We start from the raw sequence: 27,443 nt of genomic DNA on the forward strand, positions 1-27,443 counted from the left end.
CTGTGACTTGCTTTTTCAGTTAAGGTTATGTTTTAGAGATTCGTCCATATTGATATGTTTACCTTCATTCATTCATTCTCACTGTTGATTTTTCATTTTCTACTGTGTGAATTGAATGCACTTTATTTATTCATTTTCCTGATGATGGGTAGTTGCCAGTGTTTTACTATTTTGATGCTGTTATGAACATTCTTGTTAATGTGTTTTGATGCTCATGCACAAGAATTTCTTCAAAGAATATACATAGAGTAGCATTACTGCCCTGAGACAAAGGGTCACATTTACCAGATGATGCCAAATTGTTTGCAAAAGTAGTTGCATCAATTAATATTCCTGCCTGCAGTATTTGAGTTCCCATCAGCACTCGATATTTTCAGACTTTAGAACTTTTGTCCATCTGGGTGTAGAAGATTATATTACCTTGGTTTTAATGTGCATTTCCCCAGTTACTAATGTGGCAGAACATATTTTCGTATATTTCTTGGTCATTGGGTTTCCTCTGTTGTGAAATATCTATTTAGGTTTTTCTGCCCTTTTCTATTGTGGTTTCATCCTTTTCCTTTTTAATATATTCTGATACTAATCCTGTGTTAATTATATCTGACAGCTGTCTTTTCCCAGTTTGTGGCTCATTAAAAATGTATGTTTATGTGCTTTTTAAGAAAAATTTATGTAAATGACACAAAGCTTATTTCAGTCATTTGAAGTGCACAGTTCATTAAGTGGCATTAAGCATATTCACACTTTCATATTCATACCACCACCCACCTGCAGAACTGCTTGTGCTTTTTTCTAACATCTTGAAGAAATTCTTTGCTACATCAAGATCATCTGTATATTTGTTCTAAATTCTGAAAGTTTTTCCATTTATATGTAAGTTATTAAGTCATCTAGAATTGATTTTTGTTTATAGCAGGAGGTAGGAAACACATTTCCCCCATATAGATAGCCAATGTCCCAGCATCATATAGAAATGTCCAGTTTTCCTCCATTGATTTGTAAAGTGGATCTAATCCTGTGTTAATTATATCTAATACTATATTCCTCATAGGTGTGGGCCCATTCTCGGGTTGTCTATTCTGTTCGATTGGTTGATTTGTGTATTCTTGTGACAACACCACATTGTCCTAAACACTATAGAATTATGATAAGCCTTTCATCTACCTGGAATGCTGATCTCCTAAAGATGCACACTACTAAATCGCGAGTGTTCTTCTGGTCTCTCCTTCATGATCGTATTCTTAGCCAGCCTTTCCTGACCACTCTTTCTAAAATTTCAATATCTCTTCCTTTATGTCCTCCTTTTCTGCTTAGCAATCATTAAACATAGTAATGTGTATACTTCTCTTGCTTATTGTCTCTCCCAGTAGAATATAAGGTTTAGGAGGGCAAGAACTTGGGGGCTACTTCATCACTCTTGTATCTCCAGCATAGAAAAACATTGCCTGGCACTTAGTAGGTGCTCAATTAGTATTTCTGGAACCAATTACATAATGTTGATATATGAGAAGGTAACCTTCCTCCCTGTCATTCCCTCCACAAATATACTTTTTCTCTAGTTCTCTTGTTCCTTGATATTAGATTGATAAAAGCATTCCGAAACAGAGGGAGAAAGCATGAGGTGTTCCTTAAAGTTTCTTCCCCAGCCATATCCCAGGGATGGGCAATAAAATGGAAAGACAGTGGTTGGCTCACTGTACATTAGCTTTTAAGGGTCAGCTATCTGCTGGAAATGCCCCCTGTCCTGCTTTCCATGGCAAGCAGAGCTGGCAGGATCTAGAGCTGCTAGTGTCCTCAGTGGGTAAAGAATGTACCATGCCTTTGAGTTTTAGGGGGACACACCCCGCACTGGGGAAGAATAAACACTCCCTTTGATTTACCAAACATGGCAACTAAAATCTCAGCTGCAGGACTGAACTCCTGGAGCTGTGAAGTCAGCTAAAGGTGAATGCTCTGTGGGGCAGCCTGTCTGTAGCTGGGGAATGCCCAGGGCAGGCACAGAATTGAACACAGATGATTCATGGAAATTCCATCAGAGAAGGTAGTCTGTGCTTTATTACAGGATAAACTGGGGAGCCAAGTCATTCTGGAAGGAATGTGTATGAAGTTTTCAGATGAGGACTTGGAGTTTTATAGGCTGGAGTCTCATTTGATTCAAACCATCTGTTGAAATGTCAAGCTGAACCCATCACTTTTCTTATACATCTCTCATATTTTATATCAATTCCGTGTAACAAATATTTGCTGAGAGCCCACGCAGTGATAGACGCTGGGGCTACAAAGATGGACAGCCCAGTGGCTCCTGTTTTTGAGATGCTTCTTATGGTCTAGTAAAAGTAAAGTTATAGTTCACATGTATTTTCGGACCACAATTATGAGGCCAGGGTTTGTAATTTATGTGCATTTCAGTTGCCAGGGCTGAGCATTGTGTCAACCCACTTTTGTTGATGAAATACAACAGCTTGCAGTGATTTGCCAAACATGGTTACTGAAATTTATAACATTGTGTGCTATTGGTGCTACAATTTGTAGATTCACATTGTAATCGCCTTGGGATACAGAAAACCCTCTTCACAGTGAGGTGGTGACCCAAACTGGCATTAGAAAACATTAAAGACGCTGGAATAGCCAACAGAGACTATTTTGTTCTTTGAGGTTTAAAATAGATTTTTAAAATGAAAGGCAGCCATTATGGGACATGTTTATTTAGCAAGATAATGTTAAACACGAGAATATTTTTTTTCCAGTTTTCTCTGAGCTGGTCATAAAATGACATTACTTCATCTTTTAATTTGGAAGATACTTTATATGGTTGACACTTTAGGGGTCACAAAAGGATCTGTGCCAAAAGAGCTGAAAAACGAGTAGTCCTAGTATCCTTAACATGCTGCATATGTGTGCATAAGCCCTTTAAAATAGTGTACGTACTTGGTGTGTACGTTCACTTTTCTGAGAAGTGTGTATGTCAGATCATCTGGTGGTTTGTGTTCCCAAAAGATTAAGAACCAAAGTAGTAGAGAAATATAATTAGAGAAAGAATTCTACTACGTGGGAATTACATGGAGAATGGGGGTTTAAATGAGGAGCAACTCAGGTGACATAAACAAAATTTCAGTAGGATGAAGGCAGTGTTTGACTACTGAAGGACAGGTAGGAGTCTAGCAGATGAGAGGGCATAGCGCTCTTGAAGTGGAGAGACCACCACAAAGAGAGACAAAAGGTAGGGTAGTGCAAGGCCTTCTTTGGGAAAGAGCTGGTAGTTCAGCTGGAGGACATATGTAGGCAATAAAGTCACCAAATCTTGGGACCATGCTGTGGGAAGCCTTCCAGTGTTTGTTGAATGATGAAAATAGAACTTCAAAAATATCATCAAATGCTCATATGTTCTACTCCACTGCTAGTGTCTTAGTTGCCATGAATGTAAGCATTTTACATGAAACATTTTCATATTTGTAATAAACTAGTTTTTAACCGTCCAAAGAAATATTTACATCAACTATTGTAGAGAAAGGGACATTGGCATTTAAGTTAAAGGTGGGACAATTTAAGACCAGACTGAAGCTAAAACCAAGAAAAGTTAAATTTTTATTTAACAAATCAGCATAGTTCAGAGGGGCTGTCTTGCACCTAAAATTCTGTTGTAATGAATAACATCTTCTCAGATTGTAAGACTAGGGGAGGACAGGGATTAGTGCAGGTTTGGAGGGGAGAAGGAGATGCAGAGGGCAGCCTCCTTCTAGTAGTCAGAAGCATTGCAGAAAAATGTTGATGCTGTGGCCAGACTGTCTTTCATTAGTTCTCAGCAACCATGACGTTTTATTGCTTGAAGCAAAGTGTTAACGGTGCCTGTCAGTGGGTGAATGTGTCAGTGGACAGCAGTATCATAGGCAGATTTATTTCTTTTTGATATTTTCCAAAATGTCCACAATGAGTATATAGTACCTTTATTTACTAGAAAAAAGTAATTTAAAAATTAATATCATCAAGTAATGTTTGTACAAAATTGGGATCATATGGCATATATGGTTTTATGTCTGCTCTGTTAATAGTATCCTGAGCATTTTTCCAGGTTGATATTCTTCAAAACATATATATTTTGAATGGCTGTGTAATGTCCCATGGTATGAATATACCATGATTTATTTACTCTTTTTTTTCTTCTGGGTTTTCACTTTTACAATGGTGCAGTGAAGTTCCTTGAACACATATTTTTGTGTCCATTTCTGGACAAATTTATATAAGTGAAATTGTTTGGTCAAAGTGTATAAATTCTTTAGGGGATCATAATATACATTACTATACTGTACTCCAGAATTGTAACACCACAATCAATTCTTACGTGAGCCTATTGTACTATACTATGCCCAACACTGAATATTTTTATTGTAAAATCTTTGTTAATTTTGTAGGAAAAAATGTCTTTGCAGCCAATGGTAAACATTTTTTCACACTTTATCATTAGTTATTTTGTCTATGAGTTATCTGTTGTTCTTTTCCCACTTTTAAATTTGTCTTAGGACTTTTTCTAATTAACTTACACAAGTTCTTTACATCTTGATAATATTAGCCTTTTTGATATTATATTTATGATGAATATTTCTTCCAGTTTGATGACTGCAAAAATTTTTGTAATTTTTTAGATGCACAATTTTATACTGTTAGAGTCAAATTTTTAGATTTTTTGGGGGTAATTTATTATATTTAGTTTCCTTTCCTACCCAGAGATCTGATAAATATTCATGTAAATGTTTTTAAGGTCTATGCTCCAGGCTTTTCCAGGCAGTTCTCATCTTTTCAGGGATTTTCTTTAGACCGGGTGATGTAAATTATGTGTCTGATACAGGGAGGAAGGAATTAAGGTGAAGTACAGCTGTCATTAGTACAGTGTGATGGTTAGCGCTGTGGTGCTTGGAGACAGTCTCTCTGACTTTGAACCTGGCTCTGTCACTTGTTATGTGATCTTTGAATTCACTTTTTTATTCTACAGTTTCCTCGTCTGTAACATGGGTTAATAATAGGACCTACCTCATAGGGTTATAATAACATGAATTAGCATGTAAAGCACTTCGAACACTTACTGGTACAAAGTCAGTGCCAGCCACCGTTTGGTCCATGCGGGGATAGGTGCTCTGAAGCTTGATATTGTTTCAATATACTTTGCATTTCTAAAAACTTGAACATGTCAAAGCGATCTTCACATTCAATGACTACCTTCACTAGAGCCTTCCTCGGCCACTTTTGTAAGTGAGACACGCCTCCTAGAGGCCATAAGTGTTTCCAGCTCATTGAAAACCCTACAGACTAGGGCGTGTGGCTGACCCGCCACTTCCAAGAGTCTGCAGTTGGAGATCCACTTTCTCCCCAGCGCTTTCCACTTCTTCCCTCTGGGCCTGATTTCTTCTAATTTCTGTAGATCCCAGAGCGATTTCTGCGTGTGTGCATTCATTCATTCTAGTTAATTCCAGATCGCGAGGCGGTGGGGCGGAGCTGAGGTGAGTGGTTGGGGGAGGGGGTGCGGGCTGTGAACTGAATATAGAATCGATTCTGATGGGGCTTACTTTCCAATAGAAAAACAAACAAACAAAAACAAACAATCAAAACCAAAACGCACAGATGGGCAAACAAACAATGATCTTTTAGCTATTGTTTCCTCGTCCGTAAAATGGGATAATACCAGTTACCTTACAGGGTCGCTGCCAGATTAAACAAGAAAAATCAGAGCTTCTATGGGGTGGGGGTGGGGGGCACTTTGTAAAGTATGATTGTCTAACCACTATACTGTACACCTGCTACGAATACCAATCAATATTGAATGTAAACTATAATTGAAAAATAACATTTAAAGTTCTTAAAAAAGCAAAAAGCAAAAACAGAGCTCCTAACAGTGAGCCAGGTGCAGCCAAGGAGCTCAGTACACGCCCGTTCTTCCTCCGTTCTCCCCCAGATCCAAAGGGACGAGTGCCAGCCATGTGGGTTAGAGCGCCCCCAGGTCAACTTCTGGAATCACTGCTAGCGCCCCCAAACGGAGTTACTGGGACTACACTCTTCGGCGTGTGGAAATGCATGCCACTAGCGTTCCAGCACCCCAGGGTCAACCGTCGAAAGCCACCTACCCGCCCCGGTACAGCAGGCTCCCAGGTGCCCGCACTTGGCCCGCTCAGGGCCCGCAGGGCGTGGGCGGGACGCTCGGGGGCGGGACTTTGTCAGTTACTTCCGCTTCCTGTTCAAGTGAAATCTCCCGCCACCCGGGAAAACCGGCTGTCGGCGTTTGTGTTTCCTCGCCTCTGGTGTGGTTGCAGGTAAGAGACACTCCGGTGGGTTCAGGACGGACGGCAGTCCTGGTGTTGAGGCCTGCAAGTCGACGCAGAAGGGAGAGCACTTTGAGGCCGGTGGGAGCAGAAGGATCGATCTGGCCCGGGTATCGGTTATTGGTTGTTTGGGGCAGAGACTCGGGTGCCAGGGAGTCTAGTCGAGACAGCTTCGCAGGAGGAGGGTCGAGGGAGAATCGGGGGTTGGAATTTGTGTAAGGAACTTGTGGATGCTCCCTAAAAGGAGTTCCGAAAGACTGGCTTCAGAAGACACTTGTTCTGTTTCCCGGGGGCATCACGATAGGAAGTAACTGGACCCGGGCCAGAAAGTTTCCTATTAGATAGAGCCTGGCGCGCTTTCCAGTGAGTGCAGGGTCGCAGCCCTTACGAATGGCATCTCAGCCCTTGGGACTGCGGCGACCTAAGGACCGCAGTGCACAGCCTTAGAGTGAGCTGGCAACCTCACCTGACTCCTGTTGCTGGAAGTTAGGATCGCCACCTGCGTCTTCCCTGGCAGCGCCCTCCCCTCACCCCTCCACCAATTGTTAGAGGTTTATCGTGGAAAATCAGGAAAATACCGAAAGACGATATACCCCAGGGATAACCACTGTTAACACTTCGTGTATGCCCTTGAACTTGTTTTTTTTTTCTGTGCATGTAGAATTATTATTATTTTTATTTATGCTTTTGGTTCGTTGTTTTCCACTCCAATTTCCATCATTTCAACCTTCTTATGTGCTTCCTTACAAGGTAACAAGATGCAGTTTTCTGGAGGAAAGAGGAAGAGACTGAAGTTGGCAGGTGATCAGAGGAGTGCTTGCTACCCTCACAGCCTTCAGTTTTACTTGCAGCCACCGACTGAAAACGTGTCTTTGATAGAGTTTGAAAACTTGGCTATTGATAGAGTTAAATGTGAGTGATATTTAAATTAGAATTATATAGTCTTGAGAACGTCTCCTACTTTGTGAGACTGAGTGTGGTAATTTATTTCCTTTATTAAGCAATTCATTCAACAGGTATTTATTGAGCGTTTGCTATTCATTTATTTACAGTTCATATTTATTGAGTCCACTGTATTCTAGGTGGTAGGGGTTTTTGAGATGAATAATGTAATTCTCATCTTTGATGAAGTTAGATTCTAGTACATGGAGAGAGACATCCAAAATTATAATCATAATTTAGTATTTTAAGGGCTCTAGTAGTAGTGGTGGTGGCTGCAGCTAGTGGTGATGGGGATAGCCAGAAGAGAAGCGGGACTGGGGTGGGAAGGTCATTAGCTTGCTTTGGTATACCATAATAAGGAGGTACCTAAGGGATATGGACTTATGTTCAGGATTCATTTGAGAAGTTTTTAATTCTTGGACAAAAAAATGCCTCTTTTTGGCCCTGGCTGGTGTGGCTCAGTTGGTTGGCCATTGTCTGTGCACCAGAAGGTTGCTGATTTGATTCCGGTCAGGGCACATGTCCCAGTTGTGGGCTTGATTCCCTGTTAGGGAATATGCAGGAGGCAGCCCATTGATGTTCTGCTCTCACATCAATGTTTCTCTTTCCCCCTCTCCCTTCCTCTCTCTCTCTCAAAAAAGTTCTTTTAAAATGCCTCTTTTTGTATTGATGGAAGGAGAATTCATCTGAAGAAGGATTGTCAAGTGGTTGTAGGAACTTTTACAGAGGATGTAGCATCTGCTCAGAATGGTTTATTTGAATGATTGGAGGGTTCTTCTTCTTCACTATTGTGTCTTCTCCCTCTCTGCTTCATCAGGAATGTTATCTTTCTGATGAGTCTGTGCCATATAAAGGAAGCAGACTGCCTAACAGGCAGCTCCACTTGAGGGATGCAAACAAAGGTGCTTAATCTTTTCTCCATACAGAAACCCTTTTTGACTCCTCAACCACAGTGGCTCAGTATGGCAGGGATTATCACCATTCCTCCCTTCCCCCCAGTTGAAAATCCTTGGTATTAAATTATGCCGTGGGACATTGATATTTTCTGCAAGTGAATGGAGGTTATCCTCTTCTAAACATACATAATTTATGTAATGTACTTGCAGAAAATAACTGTTACAACTTGTCATCTTTTATAAACAAGTAATTATGGAATTGCTGTTTATATATTTTCTGTCTTAAACTTAGTTTTTAAAAATTATCTTGCATTTATATGTTTTTCTTTTATTAAAATTTTTTCAGTGCTAAAAGCAGTTGAAAATCTTGGTGTGAGCTATGTGAAAGGAACTGAGCAATACCAGACTAAGCTGGAGGCTGAGATTCGAAAGCTCAAGTTTTCTTTCAGAGTAAGTAAAAGAGGGAAAAACGTTCCTTTAGTTTCTGTGTATTCATGTACTGAGTATCAGTTGTGGAAAAGGTCTTGTATTAGGCACAGGGCTTTCATAAAGGTTATTATTGTAGCATAGACTCTGCCTGAAGGTACCTGCAGTCTCCTAGGGAGGACTGACATGTAGTCAGTTGATTGTAATATGGCAAGATTTCTCACCTTTAGGACTGTTGACATTTTGGGAATGCTAATTCCTTGTTGCGGGGCTGGTCCTGTGCATTGTAGGATACTCAGTAGCATTCCTGATTTGTACCCATTAGATATTTCCAGACATGGCCATATGTACCCGGTATATACAGGGCAATGAATACTGTTATTGGATATGTGTTCCAGGAACTCCAGTAGCACAAATAACCACCCAGTTCAGATTAGGGTGGTTTGGGAAGGCTTGCCAGAAGAGGTAGTGCTGGAATTGCATCTTGATGGATGTGAGTAAAGTTTTATTTGGGGAAGGTGACTGTCAACAGCAGATCGATAAGCAAATGTCTGGTAGGAGGAAAACTAGTTAGGAGCCTGGAAATGATAGGAGTGAACTGAATGGAGATAAGAAGACTGATTGAAGAGAGATTAAGAAGGTAGAATCAAAAGATTTTAGTGACTGGTTGCAGGGAGAAGAGAGAGAGAAGAGATGAATGATACCCAGGTTTCTAGTTAGGACAACAAGGTGGATGGTGGTGATATTTTGAGATGTGATACACAGGACGAGAAGCAAGACTTAGAATGAAGATGTTGAGGTTAGTTCTAGACATGAGTTTGAGGTGCCTGTGGACATGTCTGGTGGATAACTGGATATATGTATAGGTCTGGACTTAGGAGACATCTGGAGTAGGAGTATAGATTTAAGAAGAAGGTTGCAATCATAAGGTATAGGTGAGAGCACTGTAGGAAAATACCTGATTGAGAAGACAAGATAGTGGAGGACAGGATGTGAGGAATACCAGTATTTTAAGGTGAAGTAGAATTGGAGGAGCTTGGGAAGGAGAATGGGAAGTTGCTGCCTGAGAGGTAGGAGATTACTCAGAATGACAGTGTCATAGCAGCCTAGGAGGGCTGCAGTTTCATAATAATAATCATGATATTAATAGTGATATTATAAGAATGACAAGAGCAAACATCTATTATGCCTACTATGCCCCAGAGTTTGTCCTAAGTATTTTACATATATTAACCTATATAATCCAGACAACAGTCTTATGAGGTAGATATTATTATTATCCCTGCTTTATAGATGATACTGACTTATATGTAGGGTAAATAACTTGCCCAAGCTAATGAGATAGTAAATGGTGGAGCCAAGATTCACATCAAGATTTAAGTAGTTTTGGAAGCTTTGGCTAGATCATGTAAGATGGGTTATAATACAGAATTCTTGATTTATCCACTGGGTGGACTCTTTGTGGATCGAGCTGGAAGGCTGAATGATGCCGGTGGAGGAGAGAGGTTGGCAGGTGGGGATGGAATACACGTTCTTTTAAGTTGCGCTAAAGACGGGAGAGAGAGAGCTGAATATAGAGGAAGTTGCAGGGAAAAGTGAAGACACGCATCTGTATGTGTACACACACACATGACAGGAGATAATTAGACATATTTATAAGCTGAGCAGAAAGATCTAGAAGGAAAAGAAGAGGAGGGGAGCTTGAAGGTGCCTTGAGAGAGCATTTGATACCTCACAGTCCTCAGGAGGCAGGAGCAGATGGGTTGCAGGGTTTAGGTGCAGGGATTAGCTTCTTGTGGGGAGACGGAGAGATGCTTTGTCCAATGGAGAGGGAAGGGAAGGCAACAGCTTGTGGACACAGAGGCTTGGAGCTGAAGAAATCAGCCTGGTGGCCTTTATTTTCTCTAAAATAGGTGAAGTCATCAGCTGAGAGAGAAGGGGAAGGTGGTGTGGTATGGAGTTTGGGCCAACTAGTGAAGACTAAAACAGCTTTGATAAGAAATGAGAACAGACATGGTTATGTGTCAAATCGCAGCTGTGCTGCTTAAACGTTTTGTGACCCTGGACAAGTAATGTTGCTTCCCTGTGCCTCGCTTTCCTCATCTTTAAAATAGGGGTACATAGCAGAGTCTACTGCATAGGGTTTTTTAAAGGACTAAAGGGGTTAATAGGTTAAAAATGCTTAAAATAGTTCCTGGTAACTTGTATGTGCACAAGACATGTTTGCTCTTACTATTTTGGACTTGAATAAGGTTTCCTTAGTGTTGGTAAATGTCCATCTAGTTTAGAGGCTATAAATTTTTACTATTACAGATTCCCAAAGTTATATATTTTTTCTTCAGTGGTTTCAGCATTTTGGAATAGCACTGCAGAGTATAGCTATGGATTGACTTAGAATCTAGGTTCTGCCAGAAGGTGGAAAAGCAAGAAGTTGAGGGTTGATGTAAGAAGTTGTTGAAGTGGTGAGTATCCTGGGTATAGACTCGATAGAAAAGAAAGTTAAGAAAATAGTGGGGTTCAAACCTCACTATTCACCTGATTGCTAACTGATAAAAAATGACAATTATCCTGGAAAGCATATGATGAAATTTGTTTTGAAAGTTTTACTTGACATTGGCTTTTGCTGACTTCAGCATTTCTGTACACCTCTTACTGTTCTAATGCATTTATTTTATTCATGTACCATTACTTTTAAGGAAAACTTAGAAGATGAATATGAACCACGAAGAAGAGATCATATTTCTCACTTTGTTTTGCGCCTTGCTTATTGCCAGTCGTGAGTACACACTGATACTCTCAAATCTGGGTTGTAAATGGATACATAGAAAGTTCACATGTGTTATACTAAGCACAGGAAAACTCAGAACATCCGAAACCAGTGGTTCAAAAGTTAAACACTATTGCAGTGAATTGCTGGAAACAAGTTGTTTACTATGAAGTATCCCCCCAAAATCCTATTGTAAAATTTTGCTTGTTGAAACACTTTTTACCTTTATGGGAGAGACTCTTCATTTGGGATTCAAAATTGGAGGGGATTTCACTAGGAAGAGACTCTTGATATTTTTTTTTTTTTCCAAAAAAAAAAGTAATATTCTTAAGAAATAATGAATCAAATACATTCTTGAATTCAATGCAGGTATTTTGAAGTTGAGATGTCCATTAGACTAAGATATTTTCCTTTAATAGTTTATTTCTTGTAAGTCAGTAGTGCCACCCAGAGGGAAAGGAGTTAGTTGCTTTTTATTTTAAACTTTTTTTTTTTCTTGTATTAGTTTTGGCAAAATAAGTTTCTTTTTACTAATAGGCTTATCAAATGAGAATGTTGAATTGTTTACTGTCCCAAGATGATAACGGGGAAATTATTGACCAGCTTTGGTCCTAGAGATTTTCTTTTATGAAAAAGCATATGTAGTTTATGCAACTTATGCAGTAAATGAATTGCTGACAATGTGAAAGCCACTTTGGTAAAAAAACGAAATCATATTATACATTTCATAGCATCATTATTGTGTAACAGCAGTAATGCTGATTATGGATCTGTCCTATAGATTAATATACAGTATTTGTGTGTTGACTTTTAAAAAATGGAGGTATACTGTGCATATTACATTTTGTGAAATTATAAATAATAAAGCTGTAAGCAAAGGTTACATTGTGAAATTTGCCTGATCATAATCTATTCAGAGATAAAGTTACCTTTGTAAAATTTGGGTTTATTTGGCATTGATGAACCCACCTTAAACAAAAGTAATACCCTATATTCTAATGTAACTGACTATATTACACTCACATTAAATGCAGCAAATGATTTCTTTTTTATTATTTGATAATAATGCAGCTAGGCTTGAAGTATTCTGTATTTAATTCCTTTAATTTTATGTTCATTACACCTCTCTCCCCATATTCAACTCATCCCTGGAAGATTATGGTATATGGTATTTATATTGTCTTTATCATAGTAGAGAACTTTTAACTTCTGCTTATTAGCATCTTGGTTGTGTTTGAATATTGTTTCATAGAAACTTCTTGTATTTAATAATTGGTGGAGTTTTAAAATAATCACTAGACTTATCATTTATACCTGTAATTTTCCTGTCTCCATTACAGCGAAGATCTCAGACGATGGTTCATTCAACAAGAAATGGATCTTCTTCGATTTCGATTCAATATTTTGCCCAAGGACAAAATTCAAGATTTTTTAAGGGATAGTCATTTGCATTTTGAGGCTGTAAGTATGTTTTTGTAGTTTTCACTATTCATCCCTCCTTAAGTGCTAGTATTGATGAGTGGAGTTTGTTCTCTTTATGTTTACTCCAAAAGTACCTGCCCTAGAGAATAGCTATTGGCTTTGCATGACAATGAACCTTTCCCTTTCTGTTAGGCAACTTAGTACCAGAGCCTCACTTTAGTTGCTTTATTAAATATGTAATTAAAGAAAGCACAAAAAAGGTTTCATTTAAAAAAGTTCATCTTTAACCATAACCCTCTAGGCCAAAAATTTAGAGCTAATAATGTATTAAAGAGAACAGAGAAACGGTAGTACTTATTTCCAATAATGACGTTTGGAGGGTTCATTCTCGATTTTAAAAATTAGTTGTCAGTAAAATCTCTGTCTGAATCGTTTTAAATAATAATCTTGCAGACAAATCTGAATGATTTACATATAGTAATTAGGTGAGAAGGAAGTGTCCGGGACATGTGTAGCGGGGATGAGTTTTGTGGGTGGACACAGAATGCAAGCCCGCTGGGCAGCTCTGTGGTGCTGCTGGAAGGTAAGCAGTTCGCCTTCGGAAGACTCGGAGCAGTCAGGTGGGAGCAGGACTGGTTGAGACTACTTGGGTATTGGAATGGGTGACTTGAGGCCAAAATAAAATTAAAAAGTAGAAGTTGGAGTAGATGAAAGACTGTCTTTTCTGAGAAGTGGAAGATGTAAGAATCAGTGTGGATTATTGAAGTGGAAAAAGGGATTGCACGAAGGGAGGTAAACACACATTTGGTAGACATTTAGTTAGTGTCTGTTGTGTGCTTGGCCGGCACTTTCCACAGTTTCTCTCACTTGTTTTAAGAGCCGCAGGAGGTTCCTAAACGGCATCTGCCCAGGCATTGGAAAGGGGGAAGCCCAGGACCGAAGTTCGTTGTTGCTAATATCAATTACAGTTAATTTATCCTTTCGTATTAAAAACACTTTTTTTTGTCATTATTGACATTATTGATTTTATTATGCCATAAAGAAAAACTGTGCTTGAGATTTACTTTTATTCTAGAGCAGCGATTTTCAACCCGTGCGCCCCAAGAATTTTTAGAACATGCAATGCCTGACTATGTAGTGAGGGCACTGATCTCTTTTTCCTTAGATTGTCAAACTGAAAAAATGACAACAGCCAACAAAATAGCTGTCTGGTGTGAATGAATCAAAATTATACCTTTTTTTTTTTGTTAGATTGGCAAAACATAATTTTGGTGTGCCACAGAATTTTAGTAATTGGTTTATGTGTGCCATGAGATGAAATCACTGTTCTAGATTGTCCTAACATATTGTTAAGTATAATGTTTTAAGCAAAAACCGTGTTTCTTTTGGAAAAAAACCCTTAAAACTGATGTATAACATATTCAGAAAATTGGACAAATTATAACAGTACAGCTCCATGAAGTATCACAAAGTGATCATTATCAAGATTAGGAAATACAGCATCGCAGTAACCCTGTGCTCCCACATACCTCTTCCCATTCACTACCTCCTGTCTCCCCCCTAAAAATAACCACTATCCTGCCCTGGCCGGTTTGGCTCAGTGGTTGGAGCGTCGGCCTGCGGTACATATGGTTCGGTTCCCGCTAAGGGCACGTACCTCGGTTGCAGTTTGTCCCCGGCCCTGGTTGGTCGTGCGGGTGGCAGCCACTCGATGTGTCCCTTTGATGTTTCTCTCTCTCTCTCTCTCTTCCTCTCTCTCCCTCCCGCTCTATCTGAACAGAAAATGGAAAAATGTCCTCAGGTGAGGATTAAAAAAAAAAAAAAATAACCACTATCCTGACTTTTAATTTCATAAATTAGTTCTGTCTGTTTTTGAAATTTATATAAAAAGTACCACATGTTAGGTCCTCCCAGTTTTATTGAGATATAATTGACATGTAACATTATGTCAATTTAAGGTGTACAATGTGGTAATTTGATACATGTATCTGTTGCGAAATGTTTACTCCAATAAGGTTAGTTAACATTCTTCACCTCACATAATTACCATTTTGTTGTCATGGTTGAGAACATTTAAAATCTACCGTCATAGCCCTGACTGGTTTGGCTCAGTGGTCAGTGTTGGCCTGCAGTCCAGAGAGACCCGGGTTCGGTTCCCACTAAGCGCACATACCTCGGTTGCAGTTTGTCCCTGGCCCTGGTTGGGTCGTGCATACGGGAGGCAGCCACTCGATGTGTCCCTTTTATGTTGATGTTTGTCTCTCTCTCTTCCTCTCCCTCCCACTCTATCTGAACAAAAAATGGAAAAATGTCCTCGGGTGAGGATAAAAAAAAAAAAACTACTGTCATAGCTACTTTCTAGTTAGTATACAGTACAGCGTTATTAATTATAGTCACCATGCTGTACATTAGATCCCTGGGACTTACTCTTTTTATAGTTAGAAGTTTATACCCTTTGACCAACATCTCAATTTCCCCAGCCCCAGCCCCTGGCAACCACCATTCCACTCTCTGCTTCTGAGTTTAGCTTTTTAAGATTCTACATATAAGTGAAGTCACAAGTATAATTTTTTTATAATAGTTTTATTGAGATAGAAGTGACATCTTTTGAAATTCACCATTTTAAAATATACAGTTCATTGGTTTTTAGTATAATCACAGAATTGAGCAACCATCACCACCGTCTAATTTTAGAACATTTCATTACCCTAAAAAATAAACTTGCCCATTAGTATTGCTCTCCATTTCTTCCTCTCTCATTCTTTGGCAACACTAATGTACTTTCTGTCCCTGAATTTGCCTACCTAGACATTTCATATAAATGGAATGATATATCTTGTGGTCTTTTGTTACTGGCTTCTTTCACTTAATATTATCAAGTTTTATCTCCATTGTAGCATGCATCAGTAAATAAATATTTAGCAATTGATGGACATCTGGGTTGTTTCTGCATTTTGGCTATTATAACGCTATGGTGAATATTTGTGTACACTTTTTTTTGTGGATATCTTTTCATTTCTTTTAGTTATATACCTGGGAGTAGAATTGCTAGGTCATGGGGTAATTCTGTGTTTAAACTTTTGAGGCCAAACTGTTTTCCAAAGTGACTACACCATTATATATCTTACCAGTGTATGAGGGTTTCAATTTCTTCACATTCTCACCAACAATTGTTATCTGTTTTTTGAATATAGCCATCTTAGTGGGTGTAAAGTGATATGTAATTATGCTTTTGATTTGCCTTTTCCTAATGTTGAGCATCTTTTCATGTGCTTATTGGTTATTTGTATATCTTCTTTGGAGAAATGTCTATTCAAATCCTTCTTCCATTTTAAAATTGAGTTGTTTTTTTTTGTTGTGTTAGGGATTCTTTACATATTCTGGATACAAGTCCACTGTAAGACATATGATTTACAAATATTTTCAACTTTTCTGAGATTTGTCATTACATTTCTTTTGATAATATCATTTGCAACACAAAAGTTTTTAATTTGGATTAAGTGTAATTTATGTACTTTTTTTTTTTGTCCTCACCCGAGGCCATTTTTCCATTTTTTGTTCAGATAGAGTGGGAGGGAGAGAGAGGAAGAGAGAGAGAGAAACATTGATGTGAAAGGGACACATCGAGTGGCTGCCACCCACATGACCAACCAGGGCCGGGGACAAACTGCAACTGAGGTATGCGCCCTTAGTGGGAAAGGAACCCCGGTCTCTCTGGACCACAGGCCGAAGCTCTAACCGCTGAGCCAAACCGGCCAGGGCTATGTACTTTTTTCCTTTGTCACTTGTACTTTTGGTGTTGGGATTGAAGAAGGCTTTGCCTAATGGAAAGTCATGAAGATTTACTCCTAGGGTTTTCTCTAAGAGTTTTTTAGTTTTAATTATTACATTTAGGTCTGTGGTCCATTTTGAGTTAATTTCTATATATGGTGTAGAGTAGGGGTTCACCTTCATTCTTTTGTATGTGGATAGCCAGTTGACGCAGCATCATGTGTTGAAGTTGTTATTCTTTCCTCGTTGAACTGTGGTTTCACTCTTGTCAAAATACAGTTGACCATAAATTGGTTTATTTCTGGACTCTTTCTTTTAGTTCTTTGAGCTGTATGTCTATTCTTATGCCAGTTCCATGTGGTCTTGAATATTGATTATTGTAGATTTGTAGTAAGATTTGAAATTGAGACGTGTGAGTCCTCTGTTCTTTTTGGAAGATTATTCTGGCTATTCTGGGTACTTTGCTATTTCTTATGAATTTTAGGATAAACTTGTCAGTTTCTACAAGTAAGCCAGCTAGGATTCAGACTGGTGCCGTCTCTCAGCCTGCCAGGATCAGTGTAACGCAATTAAACTATAAGCACACACTGCTTGGAGTGAGGGGGAGCTTTGCAAGGGAGAAAATGCTCCAGATCTCTGGATGCAGTCCCATTTATTTGCAGATTGGTACTCCCAGGTTACAAGCGGATTTATGTAAATTATTTCCTTGAGATAGAGTTTTTTGCAAACCATACACCCTAGCTTTGTCTCTTGCTTTTTACGGGAAGAGACTTTGAAGCCAAAAGATAACAAACCCTTATTCACCTGCAAATGAAGCACTCGATGCACCTGGGTGGGCCAGGTTTTCGAGACTGCATTAACACAAGGTTGAGAGTGCATTAACACAAGGTTACAAAACGTCCATCTTCCAACCCCCCAACCCCACAGACTGGGTTTTCAGAAACTATGTAGATCAGTTTGGGGACCATTGCCATCTTAATATTAAATCTCCTGATCCATGAACATGGTATATTTTTCTATTTCTTAAGATTTAAAAAAATTTTCTTTAACAAAACCATGTACTTCTGTTAAAATTGATATCTAAGTAGTTTATTCTTTAATGTCTTTTTAAGTAGATTTTTTTTTTCATTTTTGGAATGTTCCTTGCTAGTGTATAGAAATCCAATTCATCTTAATTGAGCCTATGTCCTGCAACCTTATGGAAGTGGCTTATTAGTTATAATACTTTTTAGTGGATTTGTTAGGAGATTATGTCTCTTTTAAATAGAGATAATCTTACTCCTTTCCAATCTGGATGCTTTTTATTTCTTTATTTTTGCCCAATTTCCCTAGCTAGACTCTCCAGTACAATACTGAATAGAAGTGGCAGTAGTGGACAACCTTGTATTGTTTCTGATTTTAGGGGGAAAGTAGTCAGTCTTTTACTATGACACGTGATGTTAGCTGTGGGTTTTTTGTAGATGCCCTTTACCAGATTGAGGAAATTTTATTTAAAATTTATTTGAGCAATATAAATATATTTTATTTGTTCATTCTTCATATATAATTTAGTTGAGCATTTTTATCACGAGTGTTATATACTTTTTCAAATGCTTTTTCTGCACTGTTGAGATGATCATATGGTTTTATCCTTTATTTTAAAGGTTTTTTTGTTTTGTTTTATTCTTTATTGATTTTAGAGAGAGGAAGGGAGAAGGAGAGAGAGATAGACACATCAGTGAGAGAGAACATCGATTGGCTGCCTCCTTTATGCGCCCCCACTGGGGATTGAGCCCACAACCTGGCCATGTGCCCTGACTGGGAATTGAACCCGCAACCTCTGGGTGCATGGGTTGACACTCAACCACTGAGCCATACCAGCTGGGCTATTCTTTATTTTATTAATACAGTATGTTACAGTAATTGATTTTTGGATGTTAAAATGACCTTTCTTTGATATTCTTGGAATAAAGCCCCCTTGGTCATGTATTGCTAGGTTTGATTTGTTAGTATTTTGTGGACGTTTTCTGTGTTTATTGCTAAGGGATATTAGTCTAGTTTTCTTGTGATGTTTTTCTGGTTTTGGTATCAGGATAATATTAGTCTCATAGAATGAGTTGGGAAATGTTGCCTCCTTTTCTGTTTTTTGGAAAAGGTTGTGCAGGGTTGGTGTTAATTTTTTTTTTAATCCTCACTCGAGAGCATATTTCCATTTTTTGTTCAGATAGAGTGGGAGGGAGAGAGGGGAAGAGAGAGAGAGAGAAACATCGATGTGAGAGGGACACATCGAGTGGCTGTCACCTGCATGACCCAACCAGGGCCAGGGATAAACTGCAACCAAGGTATGTGCCTTTAGCGGGAACTGAACCTGGGACTCTCTGGTCCGCAGGCCAACGCTCCAACCACTGAGCCAAACTGGCCAGGGCTTGGTGTTAATTCTTTAAATGTTTGGTGGAATTTTTAGTGAATCTATCTAGGTCCAGGCTTCTCTTTGTGGAGTGTTTTAAAATGACTATTTCATGCTTGTTACAGAGTTATTTAAATTTTCTTTTTTTAAAAGTTAGTTTTGGTAATTTGTGTTTTCTAGGAATTTCTCCTTTTCATCTAAGTTATCTGATTGATGCATGCAGTTTTTCATGGAATTTCCTTATAATTCTTTTTATTTCTATAAGATTGGTAATTATGTACTTTCTTTCCTGATTTTACTAATTTAAGTCATCTCATTTTATTTGGTTATTTATTAAGTAGAGGTTTGTCAATTTTGTTGATCCTTTCAAACAACTAACTTTTGGTTTTCTCGATTTTCTCTATTTGTCTATTTCTTATTTTTTTAATTTATGCTCTTTGGTCTTATTAATGATCAATCTTTATTATTTTCTTCCTTTTGCTTGCTTTGGGTTTAGTTTATTCTTCCCTTCTGGTTTCTTAAGGTGAAGTTTAGTTTATTGATTTGAAGTGTTTTTTTCTTTTTTAATGTAGGCATTTACAGCTATAAATTTCCCTTCGAGCACTCCTTTAGATGCACTCCATGAGTTTTAGTATGTTGTGCTTCATTTTCATTCATTTCAAAATATTCCCTCGTTTCTTCTTTGACATATTGCTTGTTAGGAGTGTGTGGTTTAATTTCTACATATTGTTTAATTTTCCCTTCTTTCTATAACTGATATTTTAAAAAAAAATTAATTGCATTTTAGTAGGGGGACATATTTCATATGACTTTAATCCTTTTAAAATTATTTTATGGCCTCGTACATGGTCTATCCTGGAGAATGTTCTGTGTGTGCTTGTGAAGAACAGTTTACCTGCTGCTTTTGGTTATTCTGTAGACATAGTCTATTAGATCTAATTGGTCTACAATGTTTTCAAGCTTTCTGTTTCCTTGTTGATCTTCTTCCTGTTTGTTCTCTTCCTTAGTGAAAGTGGGATATTGAAGTCTTTAACCATTATTGTTGAATTCTCTGTTTCTGTCTTCAGTTCTGTCAGTGTTTGCTTCATGTACTTTGGGGCTGTGTTTTTAGCTACATATGTGTTTAATTATTATATGTATCTTCTTGATGGATTGACCTTTTTATCATTGTGAAATGTTCTATTTCTCTCTAGTAACATATTTTTGTTTTAAAATCTATTTTTATCAGAAGATAGCCACTGCAGACACTTGATGTTTGTTTGCATGATAGTATATCTTTATCCATCCTTTTACTTTCAACTGGTTTGTGTCTGGATCTAAAGCGTGTCTCTAGTAGATAGCATATAGTTGGATCATGTTTTTGTAAATCTAATCTGCTAGTCTCTGCCTTTTGATTGGAATGTTTTATTTATTTATATTTAATGGAATTACTGATAAAGTAGGATTTACATCTGCTATGTTGCTATTTGTTTTCTATATATCTTATGATTCTTTTGTTCTTCTGTTTCGCCATTACTCACTTCTTTTTATTAAGTAGGTATTTCTAGTGTACCATTTTAATTCCCTTATCATTTATTTCTTTTCTGAGTTATTTTCTTAGTGGTTTTCCTGGGAACGCCAATGAACATTTTTATCTTAAAACAATCCAGTTTGGGTTAACACTAAGTTAATTTTAATAGTGTACAAAAACTTGCTCTTATACTGCTCTGTTCCTTTCCCCTACCATTGTGCTATTATTGTCAAACAAATGATATGTCTATATATTAACACTGGTAAATTTTTTGAGTCCTGGGTTGTGTGAAATGTCTTTATTGTACTGTCACACGAGTGAAGTCTGCTTTGGCTTACAATTCAAATAGGGGATAATTTCTTATCAGGATGGGATGGTGTTACTGCTTTTCCTTCTAGCTTCCTGAATTGTTCTTCTCATTGCATTTTGATTTCTGATTATTTACATCTCACATTATATACTTTGGTGATCCCATCTTCTATCCTGGAATTGTCAATTTAATTGTGATATCTGAATCTTTTTCATATATACTGGGATGGGAACTGAGTGGGCCCTTTTAATCTGAAGACTTGGGTTCTAATGTTTAGGGAATTTCCTTTTGTTACGGATTTGATGATTTCCCCCTTTCTGTTTCTGTGTTCTCTATACTTTCTTGTTAGTTAGAATTTGGACCTCCTGGATGGGTCTTCTTGTTTTCTTTCTTTTTTTAAATCCTCACCCGAGGATATTTTTCTATTTATCTTCAGATAGAGTGGGAGGGAGAGAGAAACATCGATAGAAACATCGATGTGAGAGGGACACATCGCCTGGTTCCCTCCCACATGACCCCGACCAGGGCTGGGGATGAACCACAACCGAGGTACGTGCCCTTGACCAGAATTGAACCCGAGACTCATTGGTCTGAGGGTCAATACTCTACCGCTGAGCCAACCGGCCAGGGCTCTCCTTTCTTTATTTAGTTAATCTGTTTTAGATAGTCTTTCATGTTGAATATTTTCCTTGAATTTATAATGATCCTCTACTATTTGTTTTGTTTTAAGATTGAGATACTGAAAAGTAGGTTGGAAGATTGGGCTTTATGTGTACATGCAAGTGTATGAGACACTAGTTTACCAGTAGGCCTTATTCTGTTTGGCATGTCTGAATTGCCGGCATCACTATTCTTGCGCTTTGGGGTCATTGTTAAGTAAAATAAGGGTTACATGAACACAAGCCCTGTGATACCAGGACAGTTGATCTGATAACCGAGAGGACTACTAATTGACTAACGGAAGGTCGCGTATACAACATGGATCAGTGCTGGCAAAGGGATGATTCATGTCCTGGGTGCGGTAGAGCAGGGTGGTACACCATAGCATCATACTCAGCATGGTGCACGATTTAAAACTTGTGAATTGTTTAGTTCTGGAATGTTCCACTTAATATTTTTGGACGGCAATTGACCACAGGTAACTAAAACTGTGGAAAGCAAAACTGGGTAAGTGGGGACTACTGTACTTTTAACTAGCGTGTTGGTTGTCACAATTGGTTTTCATTTTAGTTTGGTTGCCAGCCTGTTATAATTTTCTTTCTTTCTTTCTGTTGTGTTTCATTCTGCAGGTTATTTGAGGTACATTATGATAAACTTAAAGTGAGATGTAGAAATATGGATACAATTCAAAGATTGAAGAGAAAATGAATATCCACATTTGTATGTCAGCAGGGTGGGGGATGTCCTATAGTTTCTAAAAGAAATAGTACTTTTGGCTTCTTGTGTGACTGTTCTGGTTTTTCTAGTTCAGAGGTTCTCGGTGGGGGTAGGATACAGTCCTCCTCCAGGGCTGATCAGAACTTTGGGTAGAGGTGTGTAGAGTGTGAAAAACGTTGTGCCCTTTGTTTTTGCAGCAAACACTGAGAATGTAAAAAAACTTGATCAAGTGTTTGTAGCTGGTGGGGATTCATGGAAGTTGGCGTGAGAAAGCTTTGCAGGCGACCTGGCACAGAAACCGTTCCTGTGAGGATTGTAATCGCTTTCCTGGCAGAGACCTTCCCCCCTCTGGTTCTCTGCCATGGCGTCTGGTACCGGTAATTAAGGAACTTGAGTTTGGATGCTGCTGATGGGCTTGCCTCTAGGTCCCTGTAGCTCTTCCTGTTTCTCAACTTTTACCATTTAATTAATTGGAAAATGTACATTTTCTTTGCTTTGATTTGAATATTTGGTTTGCATTTGAAAACTATTGTGCTGTAACAGGTGTCAGTGACACTTTTAGATTCAGGACCCATGTTAGACTCATGACAACACAAGTGTCAGGGAAGAGTTGTTAGCATTTGTGGCATAAGCTGGTCTCCGATGTGCACAGGCCCTGCTGCGGAGGAGAGTGGGGAGTGGGAGCCTGGGCATCTCGGTTCCCATGGCACACACGTCTCAGCGTGAACCTGGAGTCCAGGTGTGTGTGCTGTGTTCGTGTGCATTCCTCTGTCTTTCAGTTTCATTAAAAATGCAATGATTTTTATGTTGATCTACTTCTGTAAAATAAATACGTTTTTATATTAGGAGGAAATGCAACATTATAACTAAATTGCTTTGTGTTTGCTTTGATGGAGAAATAGGTACAGAAAAAGTGATCATTAGGTCTTTTGCACAGTTATTTTTCTTAAATTTTACTTTTGTTCAGTTTGTCATGGCTGATGTAATTTTATTTGATAGAAATTTGGAGGAGGTGAATGGGGCCATTTATTGGATATTGGGGTTCTTGTGTTCTGTTTCAGGCTTGGGCAGTTTTTCTTTTTTTAATCCTCACCTGAGTATATTTTTCCATTTATCTTTAGATAGAGTGGGAGGGAAGGAAGAAGGAAGGGAGAGAGGGGTAGAGAGGGGGGTGGAGGGAGGGAGGAAGGGATGGAGAGAGAGAGAGAGAGAACCGTTGATGTATCTCCTCACATTGATTGGCTGCCTCCCACATGACCCCAACTAGTGCCCTTGACCAGAATCAAACCTGTTATTGTGGTCCCCGGGTTGATGCTCTTACCACTGAATCAAACTGGCCAGGGCCAGTTTTTTTTTCTTTCTTTCTTTTAAATAATATGTTTCTATTGATTTTTCGAAGAGAAGAGGGAGAGACAGAGATATAGAAACATAGTTAAGAGAGATATTGATTGGCCGCCTCCTGCATGCCCCCCACTGGGGATCCAGCCCCAAACCAGTCATGTGTCCTGACCAGGAATCAAACCTGTGACCTCTTGGTGCATGGGTCGATGCTAAACCACTGAGTCACAGTGTCTGGGCTCTGACAGTCCTTTGATACTTTGGTTTTTTCGGCCTATACGTGGGTTTGCAATGGGTAGTAGATTTTAAATCTTTATGACATACAACAGAAAGCCTTAATGTGAAGTATTCAAAAAGGGAAAATTGGTAGTTTTTATTTTTTGACTTATGTGTAAATAGCTTGGATTTTAAATCTGAAATTTCTACAAAGGATTAGAAATGAATGAGTAGCACTGTCTATGGACTGTTCTGGAGCTCTCACTGCTGAATTGATTGACTGACCCTGTGTCACATGAAAGGTGATGGGTAAGTTTAAACAGATTCTATTAGCGCGTCTTCAGTTGACCAGTTAGGGAAAGGTCAGGCTTTGGCATGTGTCAGCCTCAGACAAAGGGTCTCTGCGCTGTTGCATTTCGGAGACTTGACAGCAGCTTATAATTTACCTCAATGTTTTCAAACCTTCTCAGGACAGTCCAAAAATATTTTTTAATGGATATGAAAGACTGGTGGATCTAATGGCAGGATGTTTTCATTAGAATAGCGCAGAACGGCAGGGACAGTGAAGGTGAGCATCATAAAAGATGTGGAGGGGGTTCTGTGTCACAGATGAAATCTCCAGTGCATACGAACTAGAACTACTGCTGTTCAATTGCCAGCTATGCTCAGGAACTAAGGGTTTTGACTGAAGACAAGTGCGGCTGGTAACCTCATCGCCCTGTTCACCGAAAACAAGTACATGTGAAAATCTGAATTCTTTATTTTTGCTTATTTTAAAATGGTTTTTCTTATCTAGAAGCTGACACTTAAGATTTGTTCCTTGGCCCTGGCCGGTTTGGCTCAGCGGTTAGAGCGTCGGCCTGCGGTCCTGAGAGACCCGGGTTTGGTTCCCGCTAAGGGCACGTACCTCGGTTGCAGTTTGTCCCCGGCCCTGGTCGGTTGTGCGGGTGGCAGCCACTCGATGTGTTCCTTTCACATCGATGTTTCTCTCTCTCTCTCTCTTCCTCTCTCTCCCTCCCACTCTACCTGAACAAAAAATGGAAAAATGTCCTCGGGTGGGGATAAAAAAAAAAAAAAAAAATTTGTTCCTTGTCCCTTGGAGTTTGCAATCTTAATTTCTTCTATCTTAGAAATTATTTCATGTCATTTTTGCCTGATAATGTCTTTTCAGTAAACATGAATTAGTTTGTCCTTTGTGATTGAAAATGTCAGTTATATGGATTTATTAGGAATCTTTAGATACCTTTCTTCAGTTATCATTGGAACATTGGTTTTACATCGATTTAATAGTTTTACATGTGTGGACTTTTAGGATAGTTTTTGGTATTTACTGGTGTATCATTATTTCTTAGAAATTTAACCTTAAGGTAGCCATGGTTTCCTGATCATTTGGGCCCTTATTATTGGGCAAAAGTAGGTTTACAATTGTTTGTAGGGAAAAAAAATACATTAACAAATAACTGATACAAGAGTAAACTGTGTTTCCCATACTCATAACTGTACACCTACTTTTGCCCACCCTGTATTGGTTTCATGTTTAGTTGATATAGTTTGGGTTGTAGCTCGTCTGGAATGTGCATTCATCATTGTGGTCAACTCCATATCTGTTATTTAAGATGTAAAAACACTGCCCTGGCTGGTGTGGCTCAGTGGGTTGAGCATCGTCCTATGCACTGAGAGGTCACCAGTTCGATTCCCGGTGAGGGAACATGCTGGGCTTGCAGGCTTGGTCCCCAGTTGTGGGCATGCCGGAGGCAGCCGGTCAATGTTTCTTTCTCTTATCAATGTTTTTTTTTCCCCTCTCTCTCCCTCTCCCTTCTTCTCTCTCTGAAATTAATAAAAACATAAAAAAATGTGAAAATTTCATTCATCTGATATGCACGACTCTATACCTATCCTCTGGGATATGTGTATAACTTATAAGCCCATTGATAAACTGCGAAGTGATTTAATGTGGAGCCTGCAAAATGAAATATGTGTTCATTAATCTCTCCTTTTGACACAGAATACATTTCAGGTAATAGGGAGTCTGATGGTATAGTTGAGACAGGACACATAGATGTAAAAGTGGACTAAACCAGAGAACAAATGTGTTTGATAAGCCTGAAGCTTTTCATAGGACTCTGACAAGCCATTGACTCTGACAGGAGTGGAAAGGGCGTCTGGACAAGAGTGAAGTGGGTGGGAAGTCACAGAGGTAGGAGAGCGGTAGAAGAAATGGGCCCGGGAAACAAATTACAGAGGCAAAAGAAGGGCCCTTGGGGCTTAGGAGAGAGAAGGGCAAGGGTAAGGCACCTGGCTGGTGTGTTCCCGGGAGAGAGCAGTGAGGTCCTCTGTCGGAAGGGCTTTTAAAGGTGGAGATTTTCGGGGAAGTGCCAGGGGAGTATCTCAGTAGAATATTCATCAGCTTTCCAGGTGTGTGGGGTTTTGGTCTCCACTGATTGGTCGGCACCAGGGCGTGGGGTCATTAGTCAGTGCAGCTGGTCCTGATGCCAACCATAGCATCACTTGTTTGGTTTTGCTGCTTTTCTGGGCCTGGAGCTGAAATATAACTGAGGATAACTGATGTTATCCCTAGGGCTTAATGCTTAGGGGCTGTTCTCTGGCCCCTTGTTCATTTCCCTTCTAAGGGGGTTTAACACTCATGACTAGCAACATGGCAGGGGAGGGAGGGTCAGGAGAGGGTCCGAACTACACGACCAGTGATATGCTAGGGGAGAAAAGGTTACCGTGGGTGTGAGGTCCTTGTTTTCCCAGTTTTTTGTTTTTTTTATTAAAAGTTTTTTTTTCCCTTTATTGATTTTAGAGAGAGAGGAAGTAAGAGGGAGAGAGAGATAGAAACATCGATGAGAGAGAACATCAATTGGCCACCTCCTGCATGGCCCCCACTGGGGATCAGGCCCACAACCTGGGCATGTGCCCTGACCGGGAATTGAACTGGCGCCCTCTTGGTGCATGGGTCGACACTCAACCCCTGAGCCACACCAGCCAGACTTGTTTTCCCAGTTTTGCCCATTGCTAGGCACCTGGGTCTTTCTGTCCTGGTAACCTGTAACTGGCCCATTATCCTTGCTCATGTCTAACTGCCTACCACAGTCAGTTTAATAGATTTGCCTCTATCCTGTTTTATGAACACTAGATAATCTTTAAGGTGGGTACAGTAACATGGAATACTTATCCTTTCTCAGGGTTAAATATTAGGTGAAATATATACATTATATGTGAAATGAGCTTTTATTATTGAACTAAATTTGTGGGATTATGCTGGTTAGCAAAATTTCAGTTTGTTTTGTATTTTATATAGGGAAATTTGGGATTTAGACAGAGTTCTTTATGTGTTTCTGTTACAATTACATACCTTTAACTCCTTTCTAAATTATTTAATTGAAGGCATTCATACAAAGCTTCCTGTCCATAAGCAGACTCCATAAATACTATAATACTGTTTTTACTCTCCCATATTTTTTCAAGTGAAACAATTATGGAAGCCAACCTTGTATTATTTTATATGTTTTTTGGGTAGTTATAGTATTATATTTGGAGAATGAGGAAAAGTTTCACTGAATTTTCTAGTTAATTGAGACCTAACCATTTAAGCATATAGTTGTAAAAATATGCCATGGCAGATGGTCGTTAGTGGCAATATTTTAGAAGTTCACAGAATTTGGATTTTCCTTATCAAGCTACAGAATTAGATTCTGCTCATTATAAGATAGTTTAAACCTAGCTAAATGTGAAACTTCAAGCTGAATTACCCTTGAAGGCTAAAATTAA

At 38.9% G+C, this 27,443-nt stretch overlaps 1 protein-coding gene across 1 annotated transcript in view; it reads left to right on the forward strand.

The window, feature by feature from the left end:
* Positions 1 to 6,222: 6,222 nt before the first annotated feature.
* Positions 6,223 to 27,443, forward strand: part of PRIM2 (DNA primase subunit 2) — a 278,782-nt gene continuing 257,561 nt past the window's right edge. Inside the window, exons 1-5 of the mRNA XM_036249061.1 lie at positions 6,223 to 6,299; positions 7,059 to 7,220; positions 8,493 to 8,596; positions 11,269 to 11,348; positions 12,680 to 12,800. Coding sequence (XP_036104954.1) covers positions 7,067 to 7,220; positions 8,493 to 8,596; positions 11,269 to 11,348; positions 12,680 to 12,800 — 459 coding nt within the window. The 5' untranslated portion in view covers positions 6,223 to 6,299; positions 7,059 to 7,066. The remainder of the gene's footprint in view (positions 6,300 to 7,058; positions 7,221 to 8,492; positions 8,597 to 11,268; positions 11,349 to 12,679; positions 12,801 to 27,443) is intronic.

The sequence above is a fragment of the Molossus molossus genome, unplaced genomic scaffold, assembly GCF_014108415.1.
Source record: "Molossus molossus isolate mMolMol1 unplaced genomic scaffold, mMolMol1.p scaffold_m16_p_8, whole genome shotgun sequence".
NCBI lineage: Eukaryota > Metazoa > Chordata > Mammalia > Chiroptera > Molossidae > Molossus > Molossus molossus.